Source organism: Cotesia glomerata, linkage group LG4 (genome assembly GCF_020080835.1).
Source record: "Cotesia glomerata isolate CgM1 linkage group LG4, MPM_Cglom_v2.3, whole genome shotgun sequence".
Lineage (NCBI taxonomy): Eukaryota > Metazoa > Arthropoda > Insecta > Hymenoptera > Braconidae > Cotesia > Cotesia glomerata.
Genome location: NC_058161.1, coordinates 11574762 through 11600656, shown reverse-complemented (window position 1 = coordinate 11600656; position 25895 = coordinate 11574762). Strand labels below are relative to the sequence as shown.

Here is a 25895-nt window from a genome sequence, read left to right as displayed (position 1 = left end):
GTTGGCTAATTAGCTGAGCTAATTAAGTTAACCGGTTAAATTAGCTAAGTCTATCGGTTAGCTAGCTAATTAATTTAGCTAACTTTTTTAGCCGGCTTGGCCGGTTAAATTGTACAGCCCTAATTTTTAATCTTTCATCGAAAATTTTCATTTGGATGGCATTATGATTGGAAACCGCGTTTTCTTTTCAAAAAGAACCATACCTATAGTTGTTTATAAAAGACACGGTTTCGCAGTCTTCTATACATTGACGTCAGACCTTACAGTGGTTGCAGTGCATGTCGGAATACACCCGTAATTTTCTATCAGACGTGAATCACGAGTTCCGCCTAGACCAACGGAAATTCTTGACAAAATACAAACAAAAACACTTATTGTATTATATAGCGAGTGTGTATTCGTTGTGCACGAAGTAAATACAAATATAATAAATAATATTAAATTTGGAGTCTGATTGTGAATGTTTTATTTAATATAGTGGGTATGTAAGGAAAAAAATTAAGTAATATGGCAATTGGAAAAGTGAAGCCAGTTACGAAAAAGGATAAATAAACATTATAACCTTTATGTAAATATTTAATGCACAAAATAATATTTAAACAGAAACTTATAAATTACTAACATGGAGATAGTGAGTAATACAAACACCGAAAAACAAGAATCTCAACTATTTAATTCTATTGCGATTGTAAGAGTTCCTGTGAAACACACAAATTTAGGCATCAGGAGTCATGCAATGTATTTAAATAATTGCATCTAATATTTTTTAAATTATAATTAGAAAACTATAATTATTTTTTATTTATTATAGGGACATGAGTACCATGGTTGAACTAACATCATTTAGTTCTCTTGGTAAAATTCAACCGTTTTTAGTAACGATTTCTACTACGGCGGCTTTAATAGTAGATTTACATTGTCATCTCACAGACAAGGAGGTTTGTGGATATCTCGGTGGGCATTGGGATATAAATGCTCATAGTAAGTAATATTTTAAATGTAAACTACAAATATCTTTATTTATTTTATTTAATGCTATACTATATAATGCCAACATAAGCATCTTTGTCTATAATAGTTATCTGATTTTACCTAACATTACTTCAAGATTTGGCTATTACGAGTGCATTTCCTTGTCGATATGCTGGTAAAGATAAAACAGCGGCTGGAATGGTTGAAGCTGAAATCGCAAGAGCTATGGAATGGCAGCGAGTAACTTTAGTAGGATGGTATCATTCGCACCCACGATCTCACGCATCACCATCATTAAGAGATGTTGATTATCAACTTGATTATCAAATAAAAATGAAAGGTCCTAGTGATAATGGATATACTCCGTGTGTAGGCTTGATTTGTTGTAAGTAATTATATTTATTTTAACGTTTATCTTTTTTATTTAATAACTTAGATAAAATATTTTTTTCTTTATTTTTTATTGAAGCACCTTATAATGCTGATGGTAACTGTTATGAATCTAATTTCAACATCTTTTGGTCGATGCCACCACCTGAAAATCGGCCTCACGAGTATCCTCGCCCAATGTTGCTCAGTTATACAATATCACAAGAATCATTTTTATCTCAAGATGCACTTGATGAAATTAAAAAATGTATCGAGTATTATAGAAGTGAAGGAGGTATTAATTTCAAGTCAAATTTCAACAGTACCACAACTTATTTAGAAAGGTTACGAAATTCTTTAGCATCAAAATTACCCGGTCGTAGTCGAGGTAATGATACTGGATATTGGGAAGTAATTAAAAAAATGATTCTTCCGGATTCATCAATAGAAACTAGATCAGATGCTTTTATTACTGTCCAGTTTCCACCTCTCGGGATGAATGAGTCTTTAACTCAGACTGCATCTGGATTAAGTAATAATAATGTTTTCCTTACCCCCGTAGCTTTCAAGTCAGATAACAACATTATGACTCCTTTACCCAAGTTTGAATCTCAACCATCGACATCTTCTCGTAATTGTAAAAAAGAAGTTATCGATGAATCATTAAAAGATAGTCGGTTATATACTAAAATAGACAAACCCGAAATTCCACCAACTTTTAAATCAGGCGAGCTTACAGTTTCAGTAAAAACTGTTAACAAACTGGATGTTGAACCACCGACATCTATAGACTTTTCCAAACTGACGGGTCCCCTCTCTATAGAAGTATTAAATAAGATGCGGTCAAGTTTTACATCAGATTTTCCTCTTCCTGATTTTTCACAACAAATGACACCGTTGCCAGATTTAAGTAAATTAGCCAATTTTTCTTCTGCTGATCTTGCTAAACTATCAGCATTTCCTTTAAACGAAATAACTAAAGTTTCACCAAGTATGTACAATCGAAATATTACAAATTTATTTAATTCTAATAATAAAGGTAGTTCTACTAATCCATCAAAAGATGTAATCGATCGGAAAAATGACTATACACCAGGTGAAAACATTCCACTTACTTGTTTCAACCTAGATCCATCTAGAATTGATAATTTAGTAGATCGAAAAAAAACTTTAGAGTCTACAAATGATAACATGAAATCAAAACGGCCCACTAATTTTTCTGTTGCTGATGAGCTCTCAATATCAAGTGTTCGACCAGACTTTGGAGCGATGTTAGATATGTCAATGATACATGGAAAAAATAATCAAGCTTCAACATTGAATGACTCAGGTGAATCCTTGAATCTTTCGAAAGATCGTTCATAAATAATATAGATTTTTTCGATAATACTCAATATGTGGTATTCGATTAATCTGCGTCATACTTGTACTGAAAGTAAATGAGAATTAATGAACAAAAAAACCTGGTATATACTCATCACAGACTGAGATTGACAAAAAAAAAATTTAATTTTAAGACTTCAGGAATCTGAAGAATGTTATAGTAATTGGGAAATATCCATAGAAAATAAGAGAGTACACTTATACATATTCTCAACTTCCTCATTCACATACTATCATGTTAAGAATTATAGTAATAATTGACAGCAGAATTTCTGTTATAATTATTATCAAAAGACTTGATTTTTACTAATAGCAAATCAATTTTTTAATAATTAGTGTTTATATATAGCCTTTAGTTCTAGCTTTGCTGTCACAGCAAGAAATGTTTCAAGAAGAAAAATTCTGTATTGAAGAACTTTTATATCTATATTTAGCATGGTTGCATAGTGTACTATCAATTTTTCATGGACATTACAGTTAGGATCTACTAAATTTCAAGTAGAGACATAGGGTCAATAACATATATCATAATTTTAAGCCAAATTCCTGAGTCTATCAGCCTTACCACGACCTGAAAGGTTCTTGTGAAAGTAACATAGTTTGAGAGAAGTATGTTGGGGAGGGACATAACCGTTCATTCTTTTTCTTCTAATGTAAAATCAACCAGTCGCGTGGTAACGCTCTTCTCCTTCTCTTTAGCTTTCACCTACGTGTACTGATGAATGTCAATTCAATATTGTATTTTATATTAACAATAAATAAATTTTATAAAAAAATTTTTAATTCTGTTCGTAATTATGGTTAAACATTAGTTATTTCTAGAGGTATAACAGTGTTTGAATGGTTCTATTATTTACGATAACAACGAAATCATGATTGTGTTCAAAAATTATCAAAAGTGTATCAAGCAAAATAATAATGATTAAGTGAAAGAAAGAAGAAAAAAAAATTACGAATTCTGAAGATAAAGAACGTGAAAAAGTTTCAAACACTTGCAACAGGTAAATTTTTAATATATATGATATCATTCGTACCTCTCTCCGTTATACATCCGTGTATAGATCGATCTATCTATATATACACACATACTGACTTTATTTTTACTCATAAATTTCTTTTAATTTTGATCAGTTATCAAAATTTTAATTCTAATGATATAAACTAAGTAATGTTATTATTAACATTTATCATTAATTCCAAATACATGTGATAAACTCATAGAAAATTCTATAAAATAAGAAATTCATTGAGTAAGTTTTGAGAATATTATTTTCTTTATTATGCAGATTTCCGAAACAGAATAAAGCGTAATCTTTTTATATTATGTGACATTTTTTGCTGAATATTTTTCAGTATTCTTTTACTTTTACTTGGATGCAGATTAATATTCATAACTGTTTTTCAAAATACACGTACCATGTGAATACTTATTTAATAATTGATCATTTCGTTTGAGTTCAATAACATTGGAATCTATTGAAGTTATTAGACATTGAAATTATAAATATAAACCACATTGTTAGCGAAAGTTATCTAAATTAGGGTATAGAACAAACTAATAATTCAATAACTTATTCCATATTTTATATAACTTCTCAGCAAATTTTTGATCTTTTCGAGTACAAAAAAATAAAAATTTTAAATTGTGTATTAAAAATTTAACTAAAAGATTTCAGGTGAGAGGTAAATCGGAATCTGGTATTATGTGGTGGTGTGCTGTCACAATATTGTTTGACATAGGTATCAATTGGGCTAGAATTTTAATTCTGAGACCTACGTAAAATGAAAAAATTCAAAATCATAGAGCATTTATTAATCTAATTTGTCATTCAGCTCGTTAATTAAAGACTAAATAAACTTATAAGATTCTAACCGAACTAGATTGTTTATTCTTAAGAAGTAAAAAAAAATCGATTAAATTTGATTATTCGTTAATTTCAGTAGTATTATTTCATCAGAATAAGTACACGAGAATATTTGTTGTAGTATGATCATGTTTACTGTTTAAACGTTGTGAAAAAAGTTATTTCAAATTCGAAATTTTTTTTAATTATTATGCATAATTACGACAAATATTTGTAATTGTGAGATTTATTTAATATAAAAGAATTATAAATCATAAAATTAGGAAATATTTTCTTTTTGTTAGATATCCTCGAAGCTTTTTTACTTTGATAAATATATTTAAAAAAATTATAGCAATAAAAAAATTAACTTAATTCAAAAGAAAAATTCTTGAACTTGAATCAAGTGGAAAAATTCTTGATCTGAGAAAGTATTTTTGGTTCAAAGTAATCTTACTTGATGTAAGAATTTTTTTATTGGATTCAAAATGATCAAATTCTTCAAAATGATGTTTTTGGTTTAAGAATTTCCTTATTGAATCCAATTAATTATTTTATCGGTGTTGAATTGGAATTACGAGGAATTTTAAATAGATGATGAAATTCAGATAAATGATTTTGATTTTATTTTTCTTGATGAAAAAGTAGTATCAAGTTTTTTTCCACTGCTGCTTTTTATAATTTCTTCGAGTCAACTACAAATTTATAATTATTAGCCAAATAATTAAATCTGAAGTATTTTTGTTATTTTCTTCCTTCGAAATTAAAAAAATTTTTTGAGACTTTAATCACACTTAATGGTTTTTTACGATCTATTAATCATGTACTCTATTATAAATTAAGTATTTGTGTATTACAATAACAATCAATTATGTATAAAAACTGAGTGGTTTTCATTTTTGGTCCACGAAGCATCAGAAAGAATAACTTTTTTTTTTCATTTTTACTGTGAATAATAGAATTTTCAAATCATAAATGAATAAAAAATGGCGTAAAAAATTTTTGTAAATATTATGCCTCATAACCATAAGTTTGATATTTCAGTAGGTAAAAGAACTCGTCTATGAGTTCAGAATAAGATTGTTCACGTCAAAAACTAAAATAAAAAACTATGAGATAAGAATAAGTCTACAATTAAATACTTATCATAATCTTGAATGATAAATTTCATGAACTTTTTTATATGTTGACATTAGGAGAAAAAATCTGAAAGCTCTTGAAGCTCTAAAATGTAATTGATGATCTTTTTTTGACCTATAGAGACTATAAATAATAATACGTATTAATTTTTAAGCTCGAAGAAATCAACAATATTTAAATTGTTAAACAGTAAATATTTTTGAGTACTTTAACGTAAATAATTAACGAATTCATTGACTCAGAGCCATGATTATTTATATTATATTATAATTTTATGTAGAGTTACAAATAGCCTACAATTGTTATACAATCGAAAACTACAGAATAAAATCGTACCTACTGCTATTCCGTTAAATGTAGTTAAACTTTTAGTTATACAGACCCTAATACATTAAGTGCTAAAACGAAATTACGAGCTTAAGTAGTGATTTATTTTTTATTATTTTCTTGGTAATGATACTAATAATACTACAATCATTGACGAATATCAGATTTTGACACAGAGCTCAAAATCTGAAACAATCATTTAAATCTTAAAATTTAATGCCACGGTTTCATACTAACTCAAAAATTTTTTTTATTCGAAAAATAAACATTCAAATTTACTACCAAATTGAAAATATATGTATACTGCTGCTTAATAATGGAAAATAATCTCACAAAATTAAATAATGGTATATTTTAAAAAACCATAGTATAAATATTTAAAAATTGATCTAATTGGATTCAAGTTTGCTAAGTATTTAGATGGACTGAGCTTAGATAAGTATACCTTGCATTGTTTTCTCATAGATATTCTTTAGAGAGAATGTAGGCACTTTTAATTTTTAGTACAAGATCTGCTAAGATCTGTCAAGAGCTTGTCTTAGTAAACTTGAACGAGCCCATACTATTTTGATTAAAGAAGCACATAATAAATAAAAGCTATTTTTGTTAAAGCCTATGAATAATCAACATAAATAAATAAACAAATTTAACATAGCTTAGTAGCATCTGCATGCGAAGAAAATAAAACATCATTGTTTAGTATTTTGAATTATAGGAGTCAGAAATGTATTGATGACATTAAAGATTAAGTGTTTGAAGAGAATAGTGAGCACTGTGCAGCAAATGACTGATTACTGTCTACACACGATTGAATATAGACTGAAAAGAAGTCAGTACTGAGTGATGAAATTTCAATCGTGTGATATAGCTTAGTACTCAGTCGAGTGCAAACAGCCATCAGTCGTTCGTGGCACATCGCTTACTATATATTCTCATACCATACTTAACCTTTACTGCCATCAATACATTACTGATTACTGTTCAAAATACTAACCAATGATGTTTTCTCCAAGTAGTCTTTCCAACTGTAGTTAATCTTAAAAAATAAATTAGAGAGATATAGTTTTCTACAAAGAAAGAAATAATTTCTCCTTGTTTCAAAACAACTTCGGTTTTTCTTATATTCTTTTTTCTATTTAATTTTTTTTTTTTTCGTGTAAGAATGTCTTAAAATGTTCCATTTTATAAGTTACTTCTAGAATCACAGATCAATTCATTTTTTTAAATTCAACTCCTAAATATTACGTGCAATATTCTATGCCTTATATAAACCAATTTAATCATCAATAAGATGTCTTAAAATTTTTAAAAAACGTGTTTCTTTGAAAAGACTTTCAAATTTCACAACTGGTAATTTTCGGAATCTAATTGATTTTTGCATTTTAAAAATTACGATTAATGTGTCACAAGCCCAATTGAAATTGATTCATTTGTTTAAGGAACATCATTACCATAAGAAATAGAGATATAGAATACTGAACTTATCAAGATAAATAATGTATTAGAATAATTCATTTTCAAGCTCTAAAAGCTTAAAAACGAACAACTAGGTGTTTATATTTTTGAGATCAATTAAAGAGTTTAATTATAAATGGATAAGTACATTTTTGCGCACTTCAGGATTCTCAGGGATGATCTGCAGGGTCAAATTCTTTCTCTTTTTTTTTTTTTACTAACTTATAATAATTGATTTTAAGCTCAAAATTTATAATTAAAACAATCTTTCAGAAGTAGAAAATTCATGTAATCCCATATTTCAAAAATTGACTTCTTGGTTAGTCACAAACATCAAATAGTCATGAACAAATTTGCGAAAGAACGAAAGATAATTTTGGAAAATAAGTTTTATTGATTGTCGAGAAATCATAATCGGCTAATAATTAGTTATTTGTAGAGAATATTTATTTATATATAATAATTAGTCAAGTAAAAATTCAAACGGGTTAATGAGTAACTTCATATATAAAATATAGAAGGTATTGTTTTGTGAAAGTGCAGAACGAGTAGTAAGATATTGTGATAAGCTTTGAGAGACCTTACTTATAGAACCATGAAGTTTCAGTGGTCGTCCTTGTTATTGTATGTTATTTGTTTTGTTCTGTGCCTTTCACTTTCAAGAATAGAACCAAAAGAACCAGTTAAAAATCTTTCACTCGCTCCCCTCCTGACTTAGTGGTTACTATGGAACAAAGGAACATATTTGTTGGATTTTCCGGTATAAATATGAAAAATCTGAACTCCTAAAAGATTACATATTTAAAGCTGTGTTTCATGGAAATATTTTTTTATGCTGATTTAATTTTTAGTGCAGGATGTATGGGAGAAGGAAGCGCTTCTAGACACTTTTCATTTAATTATTAATTACTTTAAATGTTCAAAATTAATAATACTTTTTATGCTCTAATAAATTCTTGAGACGATTATCTTTTACAATATCCATATTAGTCAGTTGAAAAATAAATCCGAAGTTGTTCACTGAAAAAAACTTGAAAAAAATCAAAAAATTAAAAAAATTTTTTTTATGTAAAAAATTTTTTTTTATTACAAAACCAGTAGTGCTTAAACTTTTTTTTTTTCATTTTAGAAACTTTGGAGGAAGAAATTTTGAGCTTGAAAATAGTTTTTTGTGTTTCGATACAATTATTGATGATGTTTCAGCCTCTTAAAAGTCACGCGAAAAACAAATTTTTTCGTCCCTATAATTTTTAAGAAGTAAAAAATACTGAGAAAAAATACTTCTATTAAGAGTTTATGTTCTTAACACAAGAAGGTATATTTTTGAAAATTTCCGAGTGTCTTTTTTTGTTTGAAAAAATTCCTTCTTCTCTGAAGAACTAATCGAATTGATTCAAATAAATTTTTTTAATTCAAGTAAAGCAATTCGTTTGTTTTCTCATAACAATAAAAAGATAAATTCATTTTCTTTTGTCAAAAAATTAATAAGTTAAATTGTTCATTTTAATAAATTCTCGATTCAATTAATCCTTGTCAGAGCATAATTTTTATTTTTTTTTTTTTTTTCAATATATTGGTAAAGTAAATTTGAAATTAAATGCCATAAAATTTATCTATATAACATATTTTATTATATGAATGGTGAAATTTATACATTGTCATTAATAATCTATTGATAATTATGTAATAATTATGTAATATTTATTCAAAATACGTAAAATAATATTTACAAGTTAGATTATAAAAAATCTAATATCCTTAAGAGACTTGACAGTACGGTAAATTTATCGAAATTTGTTAATCGCTTTGAAATCATATTCTGTTAAGTTCAATTTAGTCGCAAAGATTTATCGCCTGATAACTATTTGTCAGTTCAGATTGCGAGAAAACTTTATGAGAGCTTTTTTGTTAAAAATTTAATTTTTATAAGAGCAGTAAACCAAAATTGTAAGAAATAATTCCTTCATATGTGTTATTTATATGGGAAAACGAAAAATCGTTGCGCATCTCGTAGATTTGAAATATCGAATTTCTCTTTTGGAAGAATTTTTTTATACCTAGATGGAACTTTTATTTTGAAATGATAAGAAAAAAAATTAGAACAACGGTTGACCCTGAAGGCCATCCCTACAACTTCCCGCCAATTCTATACCTAAACGCTTGAAATTGCACTTATGACGTTTTTGAGCTCATAAATACAATTTGTGTGTTATTTTGAGCTCTCCGAGCTCAAAAAAACAGCTTTTGTATGCCACTATGTCTGTATGTAAGTGTGTGTGTGTGTGTGTGTGTGTGTGTGTGTGTGTGTGTGTGTGTGTGTGTGTGTGTGTGTGAATCAAGTATATAATTTTGAAGAACTTAATATTCTTGATTTGAGTAGAAAAATTTTTGATTTAATGAAATTTTTCTTGATTTAAAGAAATTTTATTTCATTCAAGAATTTCGTCTTGATTCAAGACAATTACCCTCTTCAAAATTATATTCTTGGTTCAAGAATTTTTCTCTTGAATCAAATTAATTTTTAACTTCCCGCTAAAAAAATCTCAGATTTTCAAAAATCGGGAAGTTATTGTTTTCACCCTATTTTACGAAAATAGAGTTTTCATCGAATCTCGACGTTTCGAGGTCCATAGGAAGCTTCCCTGACTATTTCCGCGATGGTATGTGTATGTGTGTTGTGTGTGTGTGTGTGTGTTTTTTTTTTTTTTCCCCTTAGGGGGGGGAATCCTTTTTACGGATTCTAGGCGTAGCTGTTTGGCCTGGATATGTGGCGACTCGACGCAGCGTCATACTAAAACTCGACGCTAACGCCCCTACCCACTAAACCCTAAACCCCTTTCCTCTTTCCTCTAATCCCTCATGGAAACCGCCGTTAGGCATTACTTCGTGGGGGAAGGATATAGCGACTGCTCTTCCTTCTGGTAACTAGGTATTATTTTACCTTTCTTCTAGTTGTTGTCATTTGCTCTTTTTCTTTCGATGGAACGCAAGTCTATAAGGACTTCTGTTGCAAACGTGTTTGCGGCGTTCCAGGCAGCCTCTGATGACAGCATTGCTTCTACTATTGTCTCTGGTTGGATTTTCTTCTTCAGGATCATCTCCAGCTCATCGCGCTGTGGGTAAAATCGTGGGCACTCAAAGAAAACGTGCTCCGCGTCTTCATTGATTCCTGGGCAGGACGGGCACTCCGGTGAATCATCATGCTTGAAGCGGTGAAGATACGTCCGAAAACATCCATGTCCTGACAACATCTGCGTCAGATAGTAATTGACCTCGCCATGACTCCGGTTTATCCAAACGTCGATTTTCGGTATGAGACGGTGTGTCCATCTTCCTGTTGTCGCGGCGTCCCACTGCGATTGCCATCGTGCGATGCTGTTCTGCCGTTCTTCAGCTCTGAGTTCCTCGGCACTTAGTGTGGTTGACCTCTTTCGTTGGTAAAGGTTCCGTCTTTCCTCAGCTAGAACTCTAAGCGGCAGAGTTCCGGAAATGACACACACTGCTTCCTCTGATATTGTTCGAAAGGCGCTTGCAACTCGTAGGGCACTCATACGATATATTGGTCCAGCTTTTCTCCATGAATCTTGCACCTCTAGTGCGTCAGCCCAAATTGATATTCCGTAGGTGAGCACCGATGTGACTACTGATGACAATAGTAGCCTCCTGCTCTGCTTTGGGCCTCCGACGTTCGGCATCAATCGTGCGAGACTAGCTCTCACTACTGACGCTTTCGTACAGACGTGTTCCACTTGCTGCTTGAAGTTGAGTCGGGCATCAAGCATCACTCCCAGATATCGTATATGAGGTTGTGATGTGATTTCTCGGTCACCGACATTAATCTTAATTGTTTCAACTTCTTTTCGGCTGGTAATAAGCACTGCTTCGGTCTTCTGCTTGGCCAGTTGTAGGTTCACTGTATCCATCCACTGGTTGATCTTCTCAAAAGTGATGTCAAACAGATGTTGAATCTCGTCGAGGTGTTTGGCGACGATCACTGCGGCAACATCATCCGCATACGCTACCAGTTTGACACATCTTGGAAGCTTCAGTCTCAGGAGCCCGTCATACATGATATTCCACAGAAGTGGACCAAGAACAGAGCCCTGTGGCACACCACCGGTTATATCATACTCTTTTCGGACCATTCTTTGTATCGTATTTCAGCACTCTATCTGTAAAATAGCTAATCACTAGTCTGCGAAGATATGTTGGCACGTTCTTCTCGTCGAGAGCTTGCATGATGCAGTCCCAATTAGCGGAATTGAAAGCATTTTTGATGTCCAAGGCAGCCACCAGGCAGTACTTCTTCGTTCCACCCTTCCATCTAGTTCCTGCGATTGCCTCTTTGGCCGTATTAACAACCAGGTTGATCGCGTCCAGGGTTGATCGTCCTTTCCGGAATCCATACTGGTTGTCTGCCAAGAGTGGGTCGACTACTGCATCTATTCGCTGATGGATGATACGCTCAAATATCTTACCCGCCGTATCTAGCATGCAGAGTGGTCGGTAAGATGACGGTTCTTCTGGCGGTTTCTTTCCTTTAGGTAAAAGTACTAACCGTTGCTGTTTCCACTTACGAGGAAAAGTCCCCTCCTTGAGGCATGCGTTGTAAGCGTCTAGAAATAATGTTGGTGCTGCCTTTATGATGGTTTTCAAGGCTATATTAGGGATTCCGTCCAATCCCGGCGCTTTATTATTTCCTACCCGATTACAGGCCTCCAACAATTCTTCTTCAGTGACAGGTGGAATGTCGTCCAGTTCATCTTGCGTTGACTGATAATTGAGACTGTGTTGCTGTGGAAACAGCGCAGTGACGATTTTCTGAAGGAGTTGGGGACACGTAGGTGACGGCATTTGTTGTTTCTTCAGGTGCGTCATGACCACCTTATACGGCCGACCCCACACGTCTTTGTCGACCTCGTATATGAGCTCTTTCCAGCATCTTCCTTTGCTCTCTTTTATGGCCTTATTAAGTTCACGACGAGCTTTTTTGTACTCTGCGATCAGCACTGCAGAGTAAGGTCGTTGATAGCCACGCTGTGATATTCTTCTCTTTCGATGACACTCTTTACGGAGGTTGCTGATATGATCATTCCACCAGTGTACCGCAGGTCTTGAATTCATAACACGTTTGCGAGGCATACTGGCATCACAAGCTTGTGTTACTCGCATCATCAGAGCCTTAGTATGTTCTTCTGCACATCCAGTCTCTATCGGATCACTATCGAGGGCTGTTAGCAATACTTCTGGGTCAAGAGATTTCACCTTCCAACCGACGGTGTTAAATTGCTTGATAGGCCCCGGAGGTTCTGGTCGTTTGACGTTTCCCAGAGTATCGCATGATGGTCACTGGCAGTGTAGATGTCCAGTACCTTCCAGTTAGTGTTACCTTTAGCAAGGCTGGTACTGACAAAAGTGACGTCTACAATCGAGCTTGCGTCACCTTTGGTGTAGGTCGGCGTGTCACCACTGTTGAGCAAGACTACATCTAGTGTAGAAAGAGCTTCTAGCAGCTCTCTTCCTCGTGCATTAGTCTGCTTACTGCCCCAGTCCACTGCCCAGGCGTTAAAGTCCCCGGCTATCGCCACTGGATGATGTTGCTTCGCGTCCTCGGTCAGTCGATCCAAGAAGTCAGTAAACTCAGCAATTGAGAGGCTAGGTGGTGCGTAGCAGCTGTAAAACCGGATGCCATCTACTGATGCTGCTACAAAGCCAGCGCTGCCATTGGTAGCTACACTTTGGAAAGGGAGCTTACCACAAGCCCAGATCACAGCTTTCGTGGTGATATCCGTCTCCCAAGGTTGTCCAGCTAAATGTTTATATGGCTCCGATAAAAGCACAACGTCGAGCTTTAATTCCCGTACTGTCTGCATAAGCAGGTCATGCGCAGCTTCGCAGTGATTGATGTTAAGCTGCAGTATCCTCATGTTCGTTTATTTGTCAGCTTCTGGAGTGCTTCTTGGAAGACTGGACATCGGCCAGAACCAGACCGGTGAGCAGTGTCCTGAGAGCCAGGTTTTTCCGCACATAACGCACATTTCACTTTATTTTGGCATTGAGCAGCTTGATGACCTGTTTGCCCACATTTGATGCAAAGCCCAGATCGGTCGACTTCGCTTTTACATTGGGCAGTAGTGTGCCCAAAGTGCCAGCACTTATAGCATCGTAGTGGTGTCTTAATTGCTCTGACACGGCAATTTACCCAGCCAATCCTTATTTTGCCTGTCTTTCCAAGTATCTTCTGCACTATTGCTGCTGGCAATCGTACCGAAGCAGTTTGAGTACCTCTGTAGGCCGGACGAATTTTAATGACATCTTCAGGTATTTCGTAGTCATTTCCAGCTGCCTCTTGTAAGGCCTTCCGGACATCGTCTTTAGTTGTTTCGTCGTCAATGTCCCGGATTTCAAGCTGTTCCTCTGGGCCTTTACAGATGACTTGCGCTTCTTCTTTAAGGATGCTCTTGATGGTCTTCAGCAAAGCTTGTCCTTTGTCTGCGGTCTTTCTGGAAAGCGTAATGAGCATATTCCCATCATTCGTCTTTTGAACCTTGTCAACGACGTCACGGGTCTGATCTGGTGGGACATCTTTTTAATCCGACGCAGTATCTCGGCATATTTTGCCTTCTCAACGGGTCGAATAATTAAGGCATCTGGTTTGGTGAATTTTCGCGGTTTTTCCCGCTTAGGCTCCGGCCGAGATTTGTTCACCGGTTGTTTTGGTAACCGCTCTCTCGCTTGCTCCTTCTTCTCCTTCTTGGATTGGACCTTCTGCCATTCAGTCACCTCTTTTTTTCCGGCGTTCTGCACTGCCGTGTTTTCGGAGGGCTTGGTTTCAGGTCCTTTTTCTTCACAACTTGGCAGATCGTTGGGTCGGGAGAAGATCGATCTTTTCTCTTAGTTGACTTGCTGCTAGTTCTGATTCTGTCTTCCGCGACTGATTCACCGTCACCTTCGGCTCCAGTGTCCATTGCTTCTTCATTCACGATAGTTGCTTGAATGCTTCTCTCCGGTGTAGTGCGAGAAGTGCGTCGTACTGTTAAACACCATTCTTCATCAAGTTTCTTGAATCTCTGGAGGGCATTGGCTACGCTGGTCGTCTTGGTCTTAATCTCCTTGTGGATATTGACCTTAGATTGGATGAAGTCATTTAGCTCACTGGTCAGCTTTTCAAGGCGTTCAAACGCTTGCGACCGCTTCATTTCAGCGCTTGCTTCAATCGCTGCTTGTTGGGCATGAGGCCCGTTTTCACTATTGTTGTTTTCCTGAATTTTACTCATACTTTTAAATTCACCAGCGCATCGTACGGAGTGGAGCGGGTTGTCATAACTAGGAACGGGTGTACCCTCGGAGATAGTACTCCTACCCCAGTTCCCTGAGGCCTAGCCGACACTTAGCCAGCCCCGGAATACACGGACGGACTAGACTCGCTCGGAGCGGTGAAGATTCCGATCTCTAACACTCACTGCGTACTTCCTGATCAAGGCCCGAAGTGGCTGGCTCCTGATCCACTGCTGCAACTTACACCTCGGCAGAGCAAGCTCACATCAGCCGTGGCCTGCATCGTCGGAAACTACGACACGAGGTTCCGGTCACTCCCAGTGGGTCACAGCAGGGAACGATCGTCTTGTTAGGTCAGTTAGTGCGACCAACCCATTAAAGGGGAGTTTTGTCCACGGGAGCGTATTTTGTTTGGTTATTTTGCTTGGCTCCTACCCGCTGTACCTCATCAACTAAGAGATTAAGTGTCATCCAAGGACAGCGAGCGTTCTCCCATCCGCTCGGGGAGACGCGCCCGGTAGCAGTATCTCTTCTGCCCCGAGTGTGTGTGTGTGTGTGTGTGTGTGTGTGTGTGTGTGTGTGTGTGTGTGTGTGTGTGTGTGTGTGAAAGTATGTGAACTGCTTATAACTTTTGAACGGCTTGACCGATTTCATCGTAGTTGGTGCCATTGGAAAGGCAAACATGACCAAACTTAGATTTCGAAAACTATTTGGACCGATTCAAATCGATAGATTTTGAGAAATCTTCAAAAAACTGAAAAACAATTTTTTTTCAAATGTGGTTTTTTTGGAATAACTTTTAAACGGCTTGATGGATCAACTCCAAAAACTAATCAGCTTTTAAACCTTGAAAAACCACGTCGATTGCCGCCTATCCGGTCAAAATCGACTGATTCGTTCGAGAGATATCGTGAACGAAAGAAAACCAAAAAAAGTGTTTTTTCGGAATTACTCCGAAATTCCTAGTTCGATCAGTTAAAACTTAAAGATTCTTGATGAGGCTTAAAGAACTGCGTCGAATGCCGCCAACCGCGTGAAAATCGTTTCATTCATTCAAAAGTTATTGCGGTTTGAAAATTCAAAAAATAGTGTTTTATCAAATCTCTCAGACTTTTGAGCTCAAACAGTTCAAAAGCATAGAAAAGTTATCTTTTTGAGCTCGGAGAGCTCAAAAGAACAGAAATTGTATTTTTGAGCTCGAAGAGCTCAAAAACGTCATAGGTGCAATTTTAAGCGCCTACGTATGGAATTAGCGGGAAGTTGCAGGGATGGCCTTCAGGGTCAACCGTTTTCCTAATTTTTTTATTTAAATTTAACGGGAGACTAATAACGAAAATATCGAAATGTTTATAATATAGAATACTATTGATAGTTTAAACTTGTAAGTACAATTAATACGGACATATGTAGAATTTTTTAAAAAATGTTTTAAAAATTTTTCGATCACAATTATCTCTGATTAGAAAAAAGAGTTTGAACTGATTTAAAACGATTTGAAACATGCAAAAAGATTTGATTATAATTTTATACAGATATACATTCTGTAGGGAGGTGATCTTTTCAAATTTCTTTTTCTATTCATAAGGGATCAGAGCCGAATTAAATAAATTGATTTATAATCTTTCATAATTTTTTAGATAAACAATTTCAACAATGCCGAAAAACCATCAACAGAATAGTATGATGGGTGCGAACGACCCTGATGATTTTTCTGATGATGATACGACACCTTTGACACATGAGTATGGAGAGAGGTAAGCTATTGATAAAGAATTATTTCATATCACTTGTAGATTCATTGAGTATGTAGCTGTTTAAGATAATTTCGGATTGATATGGATTTAAAATCATTTTTCTTCCCTCCGGGCGGAAAGCGTCAATTTTCCGCCCGCTGCGCTAAATGAAAATGCCGCTTTCCGCCTCCGTCGAGGAGAAAAATAGTATTCTCACCACGGGCAGGAAATAAGAAAGCCTCAGATCACATGTTTGTCGACCTCGGCTTTGCCTCGGTCAACATGTAATTACATGTAATCTGAGACATTTCTTATTTTCCTGCCCTAGGTAAGAAATATAATATTATTCATATCCTTTGATTAAAAAAACAAATTTTAAATTGTCTCACACTATTTAAAATACTAAATTATAATATATTGTATAATATATTTGAATATTTTTTCTTATAGCCAGCGAACAATTGTTGAAACAAAAGCATGGGATGTCTTTAGAAACCCTCCACCGAAAATTGACTCAGGCTCCATGGCGAACCAAAAGTGTCTTGATGCGACGATCCAAATAATAAAAGTAATTGTGTATCTTCTAGTTTTTATAATAGTTCTTGTCAGTGGAGTTATTTCTAAAGGAGCTATCATTTTTATGACTTCACAACTCAAATCTGATCGTGTAATAGTTTATTGTAACAAAGAATTAGGACGGGATAAGCAATTCATCGTTACTTTACCAGAAGAACAAAGGATAGCATGGGCTTGGTGTATAATCTTTGCCTATGCTGCTCCTGAATTCGGAACCTTTTTTCGAAGTTGTCGAATGTGCATATTTAAATCATGGAAAAAACCAATATCCTCACATTTCTTGTTAGTGTTTATCATGGAAACGTTTCGTGTTGTTGGACTGGCATCGATGTTTTTTGCTGTTTTACCAGAATTAGATGCAATAAAGGCTGCAATGATTACCAATTGTGTTTGCTTTGTACCAGGATTACTTGGATTACTCTCAAGAAGTAGTAGTAAAGATGAGTCACGAAAATGTATACTCATTTTTGTAGATTTGATGGCATTAGTGGCCCAAGTAAGTGGATTTATTGTTTGGCCATTACTGGATAGTTCCAAGCAGAGTCTCTGGCTGATTCCACCCACATTGATTTTTGTATCCTGTGGTTGGTGGGAAAACTACGTATCGATGCAAAGTTCCATTGGTAAGATTAACAAAAGAATTTTTTTGAGCATATAGTTGATTACACAGCGATCAAAAACAAATAATAATAATAACCTTTTCTCAGGCTTCATTCGTACATTGGGTCAAGTAAAAAAAGAATTGAGATTGACAAGATATTTTACGTATTTATTTATCTCAGTCTGGAAAATAATAGCCTTTTTCATCAGTTCACTGGTTATTTTTCATTTAAAAGGCCAAAATATCGGACACTTTTTCACAATGTTTGGATCCGCGTTTAGAGAGCAAAAAATTACTGTTACCGGAGTGCGCCAATCTGTTGTAGGGGCTATGCCTGATCTTTCAGAAATACTACCTACTGGAGATACTGAAACCATTAATTCTGACTTAAACTCTATTGTTTATGTTTTATTAATTCAAATAGTTGGATCGTATTTCACATATATTGTAGGTAAGTATTTACCAAAACAATGTAGTACTTTCATTTAAATATGAAATTACGAAAAATAATGCCAAAAACACTAGTTAATTGATTTAGCAAGATTTCGATTATTTTATTAAGTTTGCAGTGAACCTCTACAATTATATTTATTAGAAACGTTGTTAAATCAAAGATGCTATTTTTTTGGTACACACTATTACAGGTCAATATTTTTTTCAGGTAAATTTGGATGCAAAATTTTAATACAACCATTCAGTTATGCGTTTCCTGTGAATCTAACTATCCCTGTTCTTATTTCACTTTTAATTACTGCGTGTGGCTTACGCAATGGCGATCCTTGTTTCTTTCATGGCACAATTCCTGATTACCTTTTCTATGAATCACCTCCACTGTATTTTCTTAATGATTTTATATCTAAACAATATGCCTGGGTATGGCTTCTTTGGTTACTTTCGCAAACTTGGATTACTCTTCACATTTGGACACCAAAATGTGAAAGACTTGCGGCAACAGAAAAACTATTTGTTGTTCCTATGTATGATTCGTTGTTAATTGATCAATCATTAGGATTAAATCGAAAAAGAGATGATCAGCCAGAAGTTAAAGTAGAAGACCTAGCCGAAATAGAGAGAGAAAAGGGTGACGGTGATTATGAGACAATTTATGAACAAACTGATGGTTCAACGACTCCTCCATCGGCAGTAAAAAGTAGTGATCATGTTACTAGAATTTATGCATGTGCTACTATGTGGCATGAAAATAAAGAAGAAATGATAGAATTTTTGAAAAGTATCTTGCGTTTAGATGAAGATCAATGTGCTCGCCGTGTTGCTCAAAAATATTTAAAAGTTGTTGACCCAGATTATTACGAATTCGAAACTCATATCTTCTTTGATGATGCTTTTGAACTTGCAGATCATGACGAAAATGAAACTCAAGTAAACCGATTTGTCAAACTCTTAGTAGGAACATTAGATGAAGCTGCTTCTGATGTACATCAGACTCGAATGCATGTGAGAGCTCCTAAAAAATATCCAACTCCCTATGGTGGTAGACTTGTATGGACATTACCAGGAAAAACTAAAATGATAGCACATTTAAAAGATAAAAATAAAATTCGGCACAGAAAACGATGGAGCCAAGTAATGTACATGTATTACTTGCTTGGTCATCGATTAATGGAACTTCCTATCAGTGTTGATCGTAAGGAGATGATAGCAGAAAATACATATCTTCTAACTCTTGATGGCGACATTGACTTTCAACCGGCTGCTGTTAAGCTTTTAGTTGATTTGATGAAAAAGAATAAAAACCTTGGTGCTGCTTGCGGTCGAATCCATCCGGTAGGTTCAGGTCCTATGGTTTGGTATCAAATGTTTGAGTACGCAATTGGTCATTGGTTACAAAAAGCTACTGAACACATGATAGGCTGCGTTCTCTGTAGTCCTGGTTGTTTTTCACTTTTTCGAGGAAAAGCCCTTATGGATGATAATGTTATGAAGAAATATACTACAAAATCAGAAGATGCTAGACATTATGTGCAATATGATCAAGGTGAAGATCGATGGCTTTGTACTCTTTTGCTTCAAAGAGGATATAGAGTAGAATATTCGGCTGCCAGTGATGCCTATACTCACGCTCCTGAAGGTTTCAATGAGTTTTATAATCAGCGTCGTCGTTGGGTTCCATCAACTATTGCTAATATTATGGATTTGCTTATGGATGCAAAACGAACAATCAAAATTAATGACAATATTTCTCTACCATATATATCTTATCAGATTTTGCTTATGGGTATGATGAAAATTTTCTATTGATTATCAATTTTATTGTTAAGAACTGATAAAATCGTTTATAATTTAGGTGGCACCATACTTGGACCAGGAACAATATTTCTGATGTTAGTGGGAGCTTTCGTGGCAGCTTTCAAAATTGACAACTGGACAAGCTTTTATTATAACATAATTCCTATTCTTTTATTTATGGTAATTTGTTTCACGTGTAAAGCTGATATTCAAGTAAGATTTTTTCACGTATTTAATAACTTTAAAATTATAATAGTTAATCATATCTAAATACTATATTTTTTTTTATCTTTTAGTTACTGTGTGCCCAAATATTATCTACTGCATATGCTATGATAATGATGGCCGTAATTGTTGGTACAGCTCTTCAGCTCGGAGAAGATGGGATAGGCTCACCCTCTGCAATATTTTTAATATCACTAACAAGTTCATTTCTTATAGCCGCTTGTCTTCACCCACAAGAATTTTGGTGTATTGTTCCTGGTATCATTTATTTATTATCCATTCCTTCCATGTATTTGTTACTGATTTTATACTCTATTATCAATTTAAACGTTGTCTCGTGGGGTACTAGAGAAGTTCAAGTTAAGAAAACCAAAAAGGTTTGTATATTTCTTAAAATAAAAATAGTAAAAGTAACTAGTTGATTCGCCATTTTGATGTCACTGAAAATTTTTTACCTCACTAAGTATATTTCTCAGGAATTAAAAAAATTTTCATACCGAATTAATAAAAAGTAGTGAATTAAAAAAAATAGTTTTTTTTTATTGTCAAATAGTCACAACTGTTTAAAAAATTGACTTATCGAGAAGTTTTTTTTTTAAATTGCATTTTTCAAATTTACTTCAAGAAAAAGTAAAAATGTTAAACGGTTTGTTCAGAATAAACTGCCCTATAATTAAATATATTTAAATTATATATTTAAATTAATTTCTGTAGGTTAAGAAGTTAGAATTAAAAAAGTAGATAAATGACTAAAAAATTTCATTTCAACTAAAGTTGGTGTTTTAAACTCAGAAAATACTAAAGCATGATTTTTATTGTTTCTTTTACTTGCTGAGTTCCAAGCTGTTTAATTATAAAAAAATTTTGTCTTTACATTTTTATTGTATTCTTATAAATTGTGTAGGAGCTTGATCAAGAGAAAAAAGAAGCTGAAGAAGCTAAACGGAAAGTAAAACAAAATTCTTTACTCGGATTTCTACAAAATGGTGCTGGTTCTAATGATGATGAACAAGGATCGATAGAGATTTCTTTTGCTGGTCTATTCAAATGTTTACTCTGCACGCATGGAAAACCTTCTGATGAAAAACAACAACTGATTGCAATTGCTGATTCTCTGGAGCATTTAGGCAAACGTCTAGAAATAATTGAAAGGTATACTTGATGTACTTCAACTCATTTTCGGACAGTTTTGATTTATACTTTGTCATAAATTTCAGAGCTGTAGATCCTCAGGGTCATGTACTAGCTCGAAGACGAGCTTCTTCAGCTAGCTCTAGAGCACCAGATCACCTTGGGCCAATAGAAGAAGAATCTCGTAAAGATCAGAATGATTCAGTCAGTGACACTGAAACCGAAACTAGTCAACCTCATGATATAGCTCGGGATGTTAATTTCCATTCTCAGCCTTATTGGCTTCATGATGAAGGCCTAAAGAAGGGAGAAATTGACGTTTTGTCTATGCAGGAAGAACAATTTTGGAAAGACTTACTAGAGAAATATCTTTATCCTATTGATGAAGATAAAGCTGAGAAGGTAAAATACTATAGAAACAATATTTAATTTGGTTTTTTATCTTATAGATTATATTATCTGTCAGTCATTTCGTTAATGTTTGGGATTATTCAAATTTTACAAAAAAATTTGTAACGATCTTTTTTTTTTATAATTATTAATGATATCAGGCAAGAATAGCTAAAGACTTAAAAGATCTACGAGACCAGAGTGTATTTGCATTTTTCATGATGAATGCACTTTTTGTCCTCATCGTTTTTCTACTCCAGTTAAACAAAGATTTACTACATGTCAAGTGGCCATTTGGTATCAAGACTAATATTACTTATGATGATTTCACTCAAGAGGTAAACACCGCTCCGCCTCTGTCACGTACTTTGTTTAACGTTATTTTTCTTTCTTGCTATGAAAAAAAAATATTCAATAGAATATATACGTTTTGGATATCCAACAACTACCAAGTACGATGACTTTAGCGGGGCTTTTCTATTATTTAACTAATTTGTAGTTTTTGTTTCTTATTTCTGGAATCACAGGCACGGATCGCCGCGGATTTAATTGAACTACGAAACAAGAGTGTCTTTGCATTTTTAATGTTCAATGCGTTATTTGTATTGATCGTATTTTTACTTCAATTAAACAAAGATCAGCTACACGTTGTGTGGCCCTTGGGGATCAAGACAAACATCACCTTCGTAGAAGAAACGTCGGAGGTACCGGCAACCCGGCCTCTTATGCACAATTTTTTGTTAATTATTCTTGGGTTACTTGTGCTATTTTTTAAATTCACAGACTTACATATAATTTTCAAATAACTAACGTTAGGAATCACAAATTTGCACAGTTTATAAATATAATGGAAAACATTATTAACTTTCTTTTATTAATAAAAATTTGCAATGCATTTTTTTTTAAACTTCATTAAAATTTTTCTGGGGAAAAATACTAAAAAAACACAAATTTTATCAATATATAAATAAAATAGTTATTGAACGGCGAGGTAATTGAAAAAAATATTACTAATCTCATACATAGTTGCAGCAAAAACCTACATACTTATATATTATTTGGAACGGGAAAAAACAGTGATAAAGTCTTATGGGGAGGTTTCTGTGATTCTGTGTCTAATATGATAATAATTTAATTAAGTAAAATAACGGATACGGTATTGCGGTGATCAAACAAAGCACATATTTTATATTCACAGTTTAAGTAATCTTGTGATGAATGCTTTTACAAATGTAAATAAAATTTACACTTTACAAAAAATTAAAGAAACAACAAGAGTGAAAAATTTTTTTAGTTACATACAATTTCGAAAGGTAGTAAACTTGTGAAAAGTCGTTGTATGAAGATGATAAAAAATCATTTCAAAGTATAAAGTTTCTTCTTTTAGATTTTCTGTTTAGAATATTAACTGTTATGATAAAAATAATTTCTTTACTATCTTCATGATAATTTTCATACGTAAAAGATGTTAATTTTTTAAATAACTAAAAAAATATTTCAACACTATATTCTTTTTTTTTTTTTTTTTTTTTTGTTTAGTAGTAAAACTATATTCTAAAAGTGATGTTGATAACCTGGTGTATTCATGACTGTGTTCGTTAAATCAAATAATAATCTTAAATCCGAATTAAAAAGAAAATAATTATTTTAGGTTCACATCTCAAAAGAATATTTACAACTGGAACCTATTGGTTTAGTCTTTGTTTTCTTCTTTGCTCTCATTTTAATTATACAATTCAGTGCAATGCTATTTCATCGATTCGGAACACTTGCACATATTTTAGCCAGTACACCGTTAAGTTGGTATTGTTGTAAAAAGGTAATAAATTTTTACATAAAAAAAACAAAATAAATTATTTTTTAACATTATTCTAAGATAAAGTTTATATTTCATAGACAAAAGATCTCTCAGAAGAAGCATTGCTATCGAAACATGCTGTGGAAATTGTGAGAGATTTGCAACGGCTGGACGGAATGGAAGGAGATTATGATGAAGGAAGTGGGAGTGGACCTGGTCGAAGGAAGACTATTAGGAATCTTGAAAAAAGTAGACGAAAAACACAAGCAATAAATACCTTGGATGTTGCATTCCGGCAACGCTTTTTCAGTATGGTTGAAGAGAACGGTAAATATTAAACTAATAATTTAATTATTTAATACAGGAGTTAATTTTTTATATCTGAATACACCTTTAAAAAAAATTTTATTTGATGATAAATCAGAAATCACCAAAAAATTTAATGTAATCAAAAAATAATAGGGGATTTTCAAAAGTATCAGGATGGATTCATACTTGTATAAATTTATTGATTAAAACTGAATTAAATGACACTCTTTCGAATGTTAAGATGCTGAGAATAACTTATAATTTTATTTTTTGCAGAACTGCCCCGGAATATGACCACTCGTCAGTCAACGAAGGCGTTTAAGGCTTTCGAGGGACGACGGAATAGTATTATGGCTCTTAGAAAGAAGTCTCAAATGCAAACTTTGGGAGCAAACAATATTTATGGCGGTGTTGGAAACCCACTAGGGATACAACCTCGACCTACTCGTAGTAGTCAAATTTCAGTAAAAGATGTTTTTGGTGATGCTGGACATGTAAATATCGGATTTGATATTGGAGAAAGTCCAAGAAATAGTTTGAAACTTCAACCTATGGGATAACAAACGTGATGATCAATTATTTAATTAAATAAGAATTAAAAATAACATTTACGTTATGGTGTTATTTATCCTGACTTAAAGTTTTATTTTAATGTAATTTTTATACTTATATTAATAGTTTTTTTCTAAATTGTAAAAAATAAATTTATTATTTTATGAGGATACATTTATCTGTCAAAGCGTTTTCATAATACTAATTTAGTAACTATTAATTTCTTCGTTACTTGCTCAATGATTGCGGCACTGCCTGTCTTACATTTGAATGTTTTTTTTTTTTTTTTTTTTTTTCCATAATTTTAGTCATGAATAAACTAGAAAAAATCAGAATGCTTAAATTAATCACTCAGTACAAGTGAATAATCGGGCGTATAACTTTCTCACGTCTGTGTCTTACGAGTAAACAATAGTTAATGATTAATAACACTGGCACACAAAAAAAAAAAAAGTGGAATGTATTTTGGACCGGACCTACCTACCAACATGTATTTCGACTCGCTGAATCCGAATTTTAAGTCCGTTTGGCCCGGTCACCCTCCAGTTTTGAGTAAAATGCAAAAAAAACCTTAAAAAAATTGCAAAAAACTGCAGTCACAACGACGAAAAAATTTTTGTGGACCCGGATCACGTATGATTTTTATGTATTTCAAATTACTGAATCTAAATCTAAAAGTTAATTAGCCCGGTGAGCCATCCAAAATTGAAAAAGAAACGAAAAACAAAAAAATTGCAATAAATCACGAAAAATTGAAGTTTTTGAAATAAAATTTTGTTCTTGTATTTTTTCACGCATAAAATACAAGTTAAGAATTTGAAAATATAAAATATTGTAATATCTATAAAAAATGTTTATACGTCACGAAATCCAGCGACATTATATCCGCGACGTTGTATCCATGACTACGTCATTGACTTGTCTATATGACAAATTTAACTACAATTTATTTGTTATTTATCGTAAGATGGACGGTGGCGTTTGCTCAGTCAGGTCTTAATAGGTGACTGAATGGTAGTTACGGACAGTGTCTCGGATAGCTTAACTGGTAGAGCTTTTGGCGCGTAACCGAATGATCCGGGTTCGAGTCCCGGTCCGGGCTGTCTGAATTATTATTTTTTCAGTTACCAAAAAATTCCTACTGAGCAAAAAAGGTCCCCCCTTTCCCGTTATCCTTATTTACCCAGTTCCCTAAATTTGTCGCGGACATTGTGACGCGGATATAGTGTCGCGGATGTAATGACCTCGGATTCCGTGACGTGTAACCATAAAAAATGACGTATAACTAGAATAAAGAGAACAATTTTCTCGAATTTCAAAATGTTCTTCGTTGGTATCGAACTCTTTTGTTCTCAAACGATCTACGCAGTGAATTTTTCTTCCGTTTGTTATTATTTCTTGGTGTATCCCTTTTAAGTGTCCAGCAAAAATTTGCCATCGTATTAATATTCCAATTTCCTTGATACCTAGCCTCCATTTCACTTATGTATTGATGGAATCGTTCTCCCTATTCTTCACTGTAGTCTCCAAGATTTTCAGAAAAGTGGTCAATGTGAGAATCCATG

At 33.7% G+C, this 25895-nt stretch overlaps 2 protein-coding genes across 4 annotated transcripts; both read left to right on the top strand.

Annotated features, from left to right (window-relative positions):
• The first annotated feature begins 264 nt into the window (after positions 1 to 264).
• LOC123262596 (myb-like protein H) lies at positions 265 to 2823 on the top strand. 2 transcript variants are annotated; one of them, XM_044724845.1, is made up of 4 exons: positions 265 to 738; positions 812 to 981; positions 1109 to 1357; positions 1442 to 2823. In XM_044724845.1, the coding sequence occupies exons 1-4, from the start codon at positions 623 to 625 to the stop codon at positions 2704 to 2706; spliced, it is 1800 nt and encodes a 599-aa protein (XP_044580780.1). In that variant the 5' UTR covers positions 265 to 622; the 3' UTR covers positions 2707 to 2823. The 2 variants fall into 2 exon arrangements, with proteins under 2 accessions (XP_044580780.1, XP_044580782.1); XM_044724847.1 differs by lacking the exon at positions 265 to 738 and having other exon boundaries at positions 841 to 981; positions 1079 to 1357.
• A 724-nt stretch (positions 2824 to 3547) lies between these two features.
• Positions 3548 to 24412, top strand: LOC123262595 (chitin synthase chs-2). 2 transcript variants are annotated; one of them, XM_044724844.1, is made up of 13 exons: positions 3548 to 3725; positions 16406 to 16522; positions 16952 to 17700; positions 17785 to 18129; positions 18340 to 19914; positions 19984 to 20138; positions 20222 to 20527; positions 21055 to 21302; positions 21368 to 21683; positions 22199 to 22375; positions 23323 to 23490; positions 23568 to 23796; positions 24055 to 24412. In XM_044724844.1, exons 2-13 carry the CDS (start codon positions 16422 to 16424, stop codon positions 24336 to 24338), a joined length of 4653 nt encoding a protein of 1550 aa, XP_044580779.1. In that variant the 5' UTR covers positions 3548 to 3725; positions 16406 to 16421; the 3' UTR covers positions 24339 to 24412. The 2 variants fall into 2 exon arrangements, with proteins under 2 accessions (XP_044580779.1, XP_044580778.1); XM_044724843.1 differs by lacking the exon at positions 22199 to 22375 and adding an exon at positions 21833 to 22009 and having other exon boundaries at positions 3550 to 3725.
• Positions 24413 to 25895: the final 1483 nt, after the last annotated feature.